The sequence below is a fragment of the Globicephala melas genome, chromosome 18 (assembly GCF_963455315.2).
Source record: "Globicephala melas chromosome 18, mGloMel1.2, whole genome shotgun sequence".
NCBI classification, from domain to species: domain Eukaryota; kingdom Metazoa; phylum Chordata; class Mammalia; order Artiodactyla; family Delphinidae; genus Globicephala; species Globicephala melas.
Genome location: NC_083331.1, coordinates 15,082,173 through 15,090,940, shown reverse-complemented (window position 1 = coordinate 15,090,940; position 8,768 = coordinate 15,082,173). Strand labels below are relative to the sequence as shown.

Below are 8,768 nucleotides of genomic sequence, written 5' to 3'. Positions count from 1 at the left end.
CTCCATGTCTAGCACAGATTGACATGCAATAAATCGCTGTTGAATTAATAAAGTAATTCAACTGACCACCCACCACGGGGTCTTAACCTGGCGTCTAGGGTCTCACTGGGGGAGGAGGTATATATGTAGATAGAATTCAGGGCTGGGGAGTGTCTGTGAACTTAGGGGAAAAAAAATTACTTCCTTATTTCCATTCGCCTCTAACTGAAAATTAGCATTTCCTTCAATTATGAATGTATACAACAAAACACAGTAGTAATAGTAGTATTAAGACTCTGTCACCCATAGAAGTCACAACTATTTTCATATCACATTAGAGTTGTTGCAGATATCTCAAAATATAATTTACACTCATTACCGCTTCAAAGTTACAGTAATTATTAGACCTGCCACTAGATCTTGTTATTTAATGTGTCGAAAAAGAGTAACTCCTTATATAACATTAAAAATATTTTGATAACTGTATTTCAACATAACTGTCTTCCTTCATAGTCCTATATATTTTATTTTATGCATTTAAAAACATTACTCTGAGAGGAAGTCCACAGGTTTCTTTTTTTTTGGCCACCCTGAGAGGCTTGTTGGGGATTTTAGTTCCCCAACTGGGGATCGAACCCGGGGCCCCGACAGTGAGCACCGAGTCCTAACAACTGGACCTCCAGGGAATTCCCCAGAGGTTTCTTCAAGAGTTCACAACCAGGGAATTCCCTGCCAGTCCAGCGGTTAGGACTCTGTTCTCACTGCTGAGGGCCCAAATTCAATCCCTGATTATGGAACTAAAATCCCACAAGCTGTGTGGTGAAGCCAAACAAAAAGAGTTCACAACCAGGTGGTTAAGAGCCCTGTCCTTAGAGTACAGCATATACAGATGTGTATACCACGCTCTCTGTAATGAAGTATTGTAAATTGAAAGTGTCACCACCCAACTCCCTTCCTGTCAAACAGGTATCGATCGCCTTTTCCTCTCCCATCCCCCAGCTCAGGCCATTCTCATCTTTCTGCCTCTCATTTGAACAAACCACTTGTGCACATGCTCTCAATTCTCGTTTCTGTAAGAACAGCTATTAAATATGAATACCTAGCCTGACCTCTCTCTGGGCCCTCATCATATTAAACAATGTCTCTATTTCTTGTTGTGTGTCCAACATTATCTCAAGTTCTCCATCTTTCTCCACGAATAACCTCTGTTTTCTAATATTGTATCTCCCCCCTGGTCGGATAACAAAACCTATGAATTCTAGACTTTGAGTTCCACAGCGTTAGGTTGTCTGTAGGGTGATTTACTTTAAAATACTTTAGTATTAACAGTGTGATGTAGTACACCTGAAACAAACACAACATTGTAAATCAACTAAACTCCAATAAAAATTTAAAACAAAACAGTGTGATGTATAAATTAACTTTAATCCATATCCTAGAGGCTGTTCACATTTGAAGTACACTAATTAGGAACCCACACTCCAGAGGGGATTAGTTAACATTTGAAGTACCCTCATCAGAAATTCATTCTCTAGAGGCAGTTACTCAAGCACTTCAAATCCATTATTGATTTACAAACGAAGTGATATGATGTCAGGGATTTGCTTCAAAAGAATCCAGGAGGAGGGGCAAATAGGAAGGGATATGGACGAAACAACGTTGACCACAAATTGGTAATTGTTGAAACTGGGCGATGAGTAATATGAGGGGTTTATTAACATCCTCTGTATTTTGTATACATTTGAAGCTTTCCATAATAAAAAAGTTTTGACATTTGTCATAATTGCAATCTATACCAGAGTTTCTGTCTAAAGATAACAGATTGAACTCTTGCCATCTACCTTCCCTCCTGAACCCTCACTAAAATGACAGGAAAGTGATTTCTTTTTTAAGTCATAAGCACGTAAAGTTGGAAAGAATAGAGAAAAGGTGAAAAGATTTTGGAGGCTGGATAGACAATGGGTGAGTGATAAGGGATTAGCAAACCAAGAAAATGGGAACAACCTGTTGTACTCTATAGAACTCCCCCGCCCCCAGCAAGATCAGTAATTGATTACACCACGTTCCTCTGCAAGTGAAGGCAGAAGGTGGTAGGTATAACAAAATAAGAAAGACTGATTGAAAATCTATTAGGAAGCAGCTAGGTACAATGTATGAAATAAATAAGCAACAAGATATATTATACAGCACAGAGAAATATTCCCATTGTTCTGTAATAACTTTAAATGGAGCACAATGTGTCAAATTGACTCACGATGCTACACACCTGAAACTAATATAATATTGCTAATCAACTATACTTCAATAAAAAAAAAAAGCAGCAGCTAGGTGCCTATATCACCTGCCCCTACTCTGGCAAAAACTGGAGATTTGTTCCACAGAAGGTAAAACAGAAGTTTTGAACTGAAGATAAGATGTACTAGTAAGAGGTATGGAATATTACTCAGCCATAAAAAGAAAAGAAATTGAGTTATTTGTAGTGAGGTGGATGGACCTAGAGTCTGTCATACAGAGTGAAGTAAGTCAGAAAGAGAAAAACAAATATGCTATTCTAACACATATATATGGAATCTAAAAAAAAAAAAACGGTCATGAAGAACCTAGGGGCAAGACGGGAATAAAGACACAGACCTACTAGAGAATGGACTTGAGGACACGGGGAGGGGGAAGGGTAAGCTGGGACAAAGCGACAGAGTGGCATGGACATATATACACTACCAAACGTAAAATAGCTAGTAGGAAGCAGCCGCACAGTACAGGGAGATCAGCTCGGTGCTTTGTGACCATCTAGAGGGGTGGGATAGGGAGGGTGGGAGGGAGGGAGACGCAAGAGGGAGGGGATATGGGAACATATGTATATGTATAACTGATTCACTTTGTTATAAAGCAGAAACTAACACACCATTGTAAAGCAATTATACTCCAATAAAGATGTTAAAAATTAAAAAAAGAGGGGCTTCCCTGGTGGCGCAGTGGTTGAGAGTCCGCCTGCCGAGGCAGGGGACACGGGTTCGTGCCCTGGTCCGGGAAGATCCCACATGCCGCGGAGCGGCTGGGCCCGTGAGCCATGGCTGCTGAGCCTGCGCGTCCTGAGCCTGTGCTCTGCAAAGGGAGAGGCCACAACAGTGAGAGGCCCGCGTACCGCAAAAAAAAAAAAAAAAATATATATATATATATATATAAAATAAATAATTAAAAATAGGTACTTTACTTCCAATAGAAAGATTAAATAAAAACCTTCTAAATATCTACATCTCTTTTTTAAAAAACATCTTTATTGGAGTATAATTGCTTTACAATGGTGTGTTAGTTTCTGCTTTATAACAAAGTGAATCAGCTATACGTAAACATACATCCCCATATCTCCTCCCTCCTGCGTCTCCCTCCCACCCTCCCTGTCCCACCCCTCCAGGTGGTCACAGAGCACCGAGCTGATCTCCTGTTGTGAGGCTGCTTCCTCTCCACTCAAGATACTGACATGCATCGGCGCCATCAATTTCACCTTCTTGAAGAAGTCTTACCTGGGAGCTTTTCACCTGCTCTGGACTGGTTGCCCTCTGCACATAGTGAACAGCTATCATCCTGGGGTCTCTTGTTACGTTTTCTCAAGGATACCTCTCTCCTATGTTGGTTATATTACTTCTTGTAGGCCAAGTCTTCCTCAGTTTACTTAACCTTTTGGTAAGCACATCCTCCAACAGCTCCTGCTATAATATGCTGCACAGCAACCAACCACAACACCTCAAGTGGGCATCTAGCCTTGAGCCTGCGGACTAGGTTCAGCGGGCCTTCCTTTAACTAGTAATGCTGATTGGTTATAAGAATCACCTGGCATCGCTTCTCGGCCTTTTGGCTAAGATCAAGTGAAGAATCACCTGGGATGCTTATTAAAAACACAGACTCCTGGGACCCACCCCAGACTTTCTGATCAGGGTCTCCAAGGCAGGGACCTGGACATTTGTATAACAAATTCTGTCATCTTGCAAGTATGAGAAACACTGCTGTAGATGTTGGTTCTGTAAACCCAGGTCTTCAAAATTGGCCCCAGGCAGGCATATTGGAGCCAGCTGGGGAGACTGATTAAAAATACAAATACTGCTAAGATTCTGATTTCAGAGACTCTGGGGTGAGTCTTGGGAATCTGAGGTTTTAACAATCCTCCCTCCCCAAGTTGATTCTGAAAGACAGCCAGGAGCCAGGGGACCAACGCTTTAGTAGATAGTGTGTCCACTTATACCTTTCATCATATTCCACTGATTTTGACCTTTACTATGTTCAAGATATTCCCTGCTATTTACAAAACCACTGCAGGAGAGAAAGGTAAATCAGTTATGACCCCTGGCTATAGCAGCTTCAGTCTTGAGTGAGGGACAGGTATACAAACAATTAGCTATAAGACAGTGCTAATCTGTGATCAGTATATTTGAACCCAATCAGATTAGGTATCCTTCCAATTGTCCCACACATTTATTGAGTGCCTATTTTGTGCTAGGTACTATGTAGGTTGAACACTTGACACTCCTCCAAATCTATACATGAATTTTAGAAACATGGGCTGACTTTTTGGTGGTTTAATTGCAAACCAATCTGAATCTGATGGTTTCTGGTTCTGACATTGTGTCCTCTGCTTTTGGAAAATCACTTCACCATCTGTCATCTCTCTCTCTTTTACTTGCTGGTGATATATGAAAATCTCAAGACATTTACTTACAATCCTATATAAACTCATTATGGAATGTTACTGCCCCACTCAGAGGATACCTGAAAATGTGTGTCGGAAAGACAGTTTTTGCTTTTTGGTTGTCACCATGACTCTTAGGGGAGGGTGGTGCTATGGGTGTTTGGTGACTGGAGGCCAGGAACGCTAAACATCTTGTAATACACAGGACAGTCCTGCCCCAAATGTCAATATTGTCCCTGTTGAAAAACACTGGAAGTATATTTCTGTCAGTAAGTATTGGGTTGAACTACATGGAACTGCTGTTTACGTAGGTCAAGAATAGTCAAATAGTGACCGTGTTATGTGGCTCAACCTACTACTTGTGCAGCTATTCAGAGTAGCCCTAGGGACCTACTCTGATTTGGGCAAAGAAGACCAAGAGGCTGATTTGGTTACAGGAGCAAATATGGAATTGGTGTTCCTAGAGCTGAGGATCTGTCAAGGCCTGATGACCAAAATTGTCCCCAGGACCTGCTGGGGGCAAGTATAGGGTGAAAGGTTGACCCTGTCTCTCTGTATTTTAAGTTAGAATGTAAACGTCCTTTCATTAATGCCCCTTTGGGTCTTCCGGGTTCCTAACTCTCCCCCAGCCAGTAGCAAGTCCACTGTCTGGTACCATGTATCATATGCAACACGATCTGTTACGGATTGAATGTCAGTGTCCCCCTAAATTCATACGTTGAAACCCTACGCTGCTGGGATGCTATTAGGAGGGAGGGCTTTTGCAGGTGATTGCGATTAGACAAAGTCATGAGGGTGGAGCCCCCATGAATGGGATTAGTTCTCGTAAAAGAGTCAGAAAAGAGCTTGTCCTCTGCTCTCTGCCGTGTGAGGAAATAGCAAGAAGTCAGCAGTCTACGACGTGGAAAAGGCACCCTGATCTCGGACTTCCAGCCTCCTGAGCTATGAGAATAAATTTCTGTTGTTTATAAGGTACTCAGTCTATGGTATTTCTGTTACAGCAGCCCGAACAGACTAAGACAGCATCTAACAATTTTTAAAAAGTTGGAGTAGGAAGGAAATGTTGACTCTATTGCTTCAAATGAGTAAGAGTTGGAAATTAATTGTGTGCAAGTCTGGAAGGCCTCCAGTATCATAAAGGTCCTGTGATAAAAGTGGATGTATTTTTCTTCAAGACAGCATAATGTCAAGAGATTCTTGGACTTGTCAATAAGACTATTTCTGGTCTGTTCTACTCTATTCTTACATTAGTCTGTCTATCTATCCATCCATCCATCCATCATTCATCTATTTACCCATCTATTATCTATTCATGTCCACTACATGCAGAGAGCTAGATGTCTCTATTTGTATATACTCACTATAGAGGTATAGTAAGAGTAATATGCGTGTGTGTCTGGTGTGGGGGGGTGGGGGTTTAAGGATACAACAAATATTCTTCTTTTGGACTTTAGAGCCGGAAAATTAAATCCACCTTGCAAAGGGATGAGACCGGGAAAGTCTAGCTGCTTTCATCATTGCTCCTCTTTGCTTACATTGCATTTACTGGGGCCTCTCAACTCAACATCATAACCTCTTAGTGAAAAGGTCCACCACTGGCTCACAATAATATCTTTGTCTCTTAGTTTACATTCTTAAGAAGGATAAAAGCTAATGGATCCATTTGTCTCAGTTTGGGCAGAGTCTTAATCTTAATCCACATCATCAGCCCCTGACCACACTATGGATGGGTGACTTTGGGTTAGGTGCCCTTTCTGGGTCTATTTAGGGATTGTGGAGAATGGGTGGAGTAAGGTTAATTAGCATGCTAGGCTGTCCCTTTGAAAGCTGTGGATGGAACAGTTTAACTTAAAAGTCAGGTGTAACAGGAAAATCACCACCTATATTCAATTCATAGCCCTAACTTCCCCATATCCTATCTGAGAGACTTTGGGCAAGTCACTCAATATTGTTGAGTTGTAGTTCCCTCACCTGTAAAATGGGTGTGAGCATATTTGTTCCACAAGTTTGCTGTGAGGCGTAAATGCGATAAAAGGCGTGAGCAGAGCGGCTACGTGGAGACACAGGTTATGCTTCCATCGCAGTAATTTTATTGCAGTGGTGCCAATGAGATCTGAGACAGTTTTTGTTAGGCTCATGAGTGAAAATTGGTGTAACAAGACTTTTCAGTATTAGAAACGATTAAGGAATAATATATTTTAGATCATTTGCCGAAATAGCAATGTACTCCCTACAATTTAACTTCTAGGGCCTTAAAGTAAATTGCTTGGGACTTCCCTGGTGGCGTAGTGGTTAAGAATCCATCTGCAATTATACTCCAATAAAGATGTAAAAAAAATGCAAAATAAATTTTTTTAAAAAATTAAAGAAAATAAAAAAATAAATAAACAGGAAAAAAAAAGAATCCACCCGCCAATGCGGGGGACACGAGTTCGAGCCCTGGTCCGGGAAGATCCCACAGGCCGCAGAGCAACTAAGCCCGTGCGCCACAACTACTGAGCCTGCGCTCTAGAGCCCACAAGCCACAACTACTGAAGCCCATGCGCCACAACTACTGAAGCCCGCTTGCCTAGAGCCCGTGCTCCGCAACAAGAGAAGCCACCACAATGAGAAGCCCGTGCACCGCAATGAAGAGTAGCCCCCACTCGCCCCAACTAGAGAAAGCCCGCACGCAGCAACGAAGACCCAACACAGCCAAAAATAAATAAGTAAATAAATAAAATTTATTAAAAAAAGTAAATTGCTTGAAGAAATTGCTTTCCAAAGATTACAGCTGTGTAATTTTTGAAGTATGTCCACATTTAAGTATAGATCAAAGAAACCCATCTAAAAGAATTGTGGACTAAGTGATTCGACAACAGTGGCTTGAGCAAAGTTCTTTCTAAAAGGGCTATCTGGAAGATTAAGAATCAAACTTTGCAGGATTGGCAGTGGAAGGAATCATAGCATGTGAAATGCCTCAAATAAAAATTTATTGACTTAAAAAAAAAAGGAGTTGAACTCACAAGTGTAAGGTAGTGTGCTACATTGAGGGGCAAGTTTTTCGCTAACATCACAAGGGTCTCTGGCCCAATGAGTGGAGTTTGATAGTAATACTTGCTACAAATGTATGATTTTAATACATGAAAGCTTTACGGAGAGATGAAAAAACATTTAAAAAATGGCCTGTGTTTTCTTCTGCTTTTCTCCATTATTTCTTACTCCTGGACCTCTCAGGCATTACTTGGCCTTTCTGTTTTCAGACTAACTTGATGTATCCTGATGTAAGATCCTAAAAAGGGAGCTCACTCAGTGGGTCTGATGTGGTGGATGCTTGCCCGGGAAGTTCTGCGCATGCGTGGCACCATCTCCCGTGAACACCCATGGAAGGTCATGCCTGATCTCTGCTTCTACAGAGATCCTGAAGAGATTGAAAAGGAAGAGCAGGCGGCAGCTGAGAAGGCTGTGACCAAGGAGGAGTTTCAGGGTGAATGGACCGCCCCACCTCCTGAGTTCACTGCTCCTCAGCCTGAGGGGGCGGACTGGTCCGAAGGTGTGCAGGTGCCCTCTGTGCCTATTCAGCAGTTCCCCACTGGAGACTGGAGTGCTCAGCCTGCCACTGAAGACTGGTCTGCAGCTCCCACTGCTCAGGCCACTGAGTGGGTAGGAACAACCACTGAGTGGTCTTAAACTGTTCTTCCACAAACTCTTAAAATGGAAATAGGTTGATGGAAAATAAACAGTTTCTAAAAAAAAAAAAAAAAAAGGAGTGAGCAGAACACTGAGCCTATACATGGTAGGCAGTCAACAAAGACTTCAATTAACATTCAGAAACAATGTTGAGTGTTTACAAACATTTAATCATCTTAATTCTCCAAACTGGAGTTCTACTATGTTTATGAAACCTGAATTTCCTGTTGGTCAAAAAGCTTAGGAGGAGTAGACTGTTGTCTTTAAGCACACCATGCTTTCTAGATGTAACATTTATAGAGGACCCATTAGATGTAAAGTTTAAGGAACACAATGTCAGCCATGTCTGGAGTACAAAGTGAAAAGAAAAGGCCTGAGGAAAATGACAAGTGACAGCATCTAATGTAAAACAATTGGACTAATAATTTGAAAGGAGAGC

The 8,768-nt window shown here is 41.6% G+C and overlaps 1 protein-coding gene and 1 pseudogene across 1 annotated transcript; both read left to right on the top strand.

Annotated features, from left to right (window-relative positions):
* Window positions 1-5,105: 5,105 nt before the first annotated feature.
* Window positions 5,106-8,376, top strand: LOC115866687 (small ribosomal subunit protein uS2-like). The gene is made up of 3 exons (XM_060288115.2): window positions 5,106-5,183; window positions 5,297-5,377; window positions 7,940-8,376. Exons 1-3 carry the CDS (start codon window positions 5,106-5,108, stop codon window positions 8,327-8,329), a joined length of 549 nt encoding a protein of 182 aa, XP_060144098.2. The 3' UTR covers window positions 8,330-8,376.
* LOC115866847 (small nucleolar RNA SNORA62/SNORA6 family) lies at window positions 7,634-7,767 on the top strand (annotated as a pseudogene).
* Window positions 8,377-8,768: the final 392 nt, after the last annotated feature.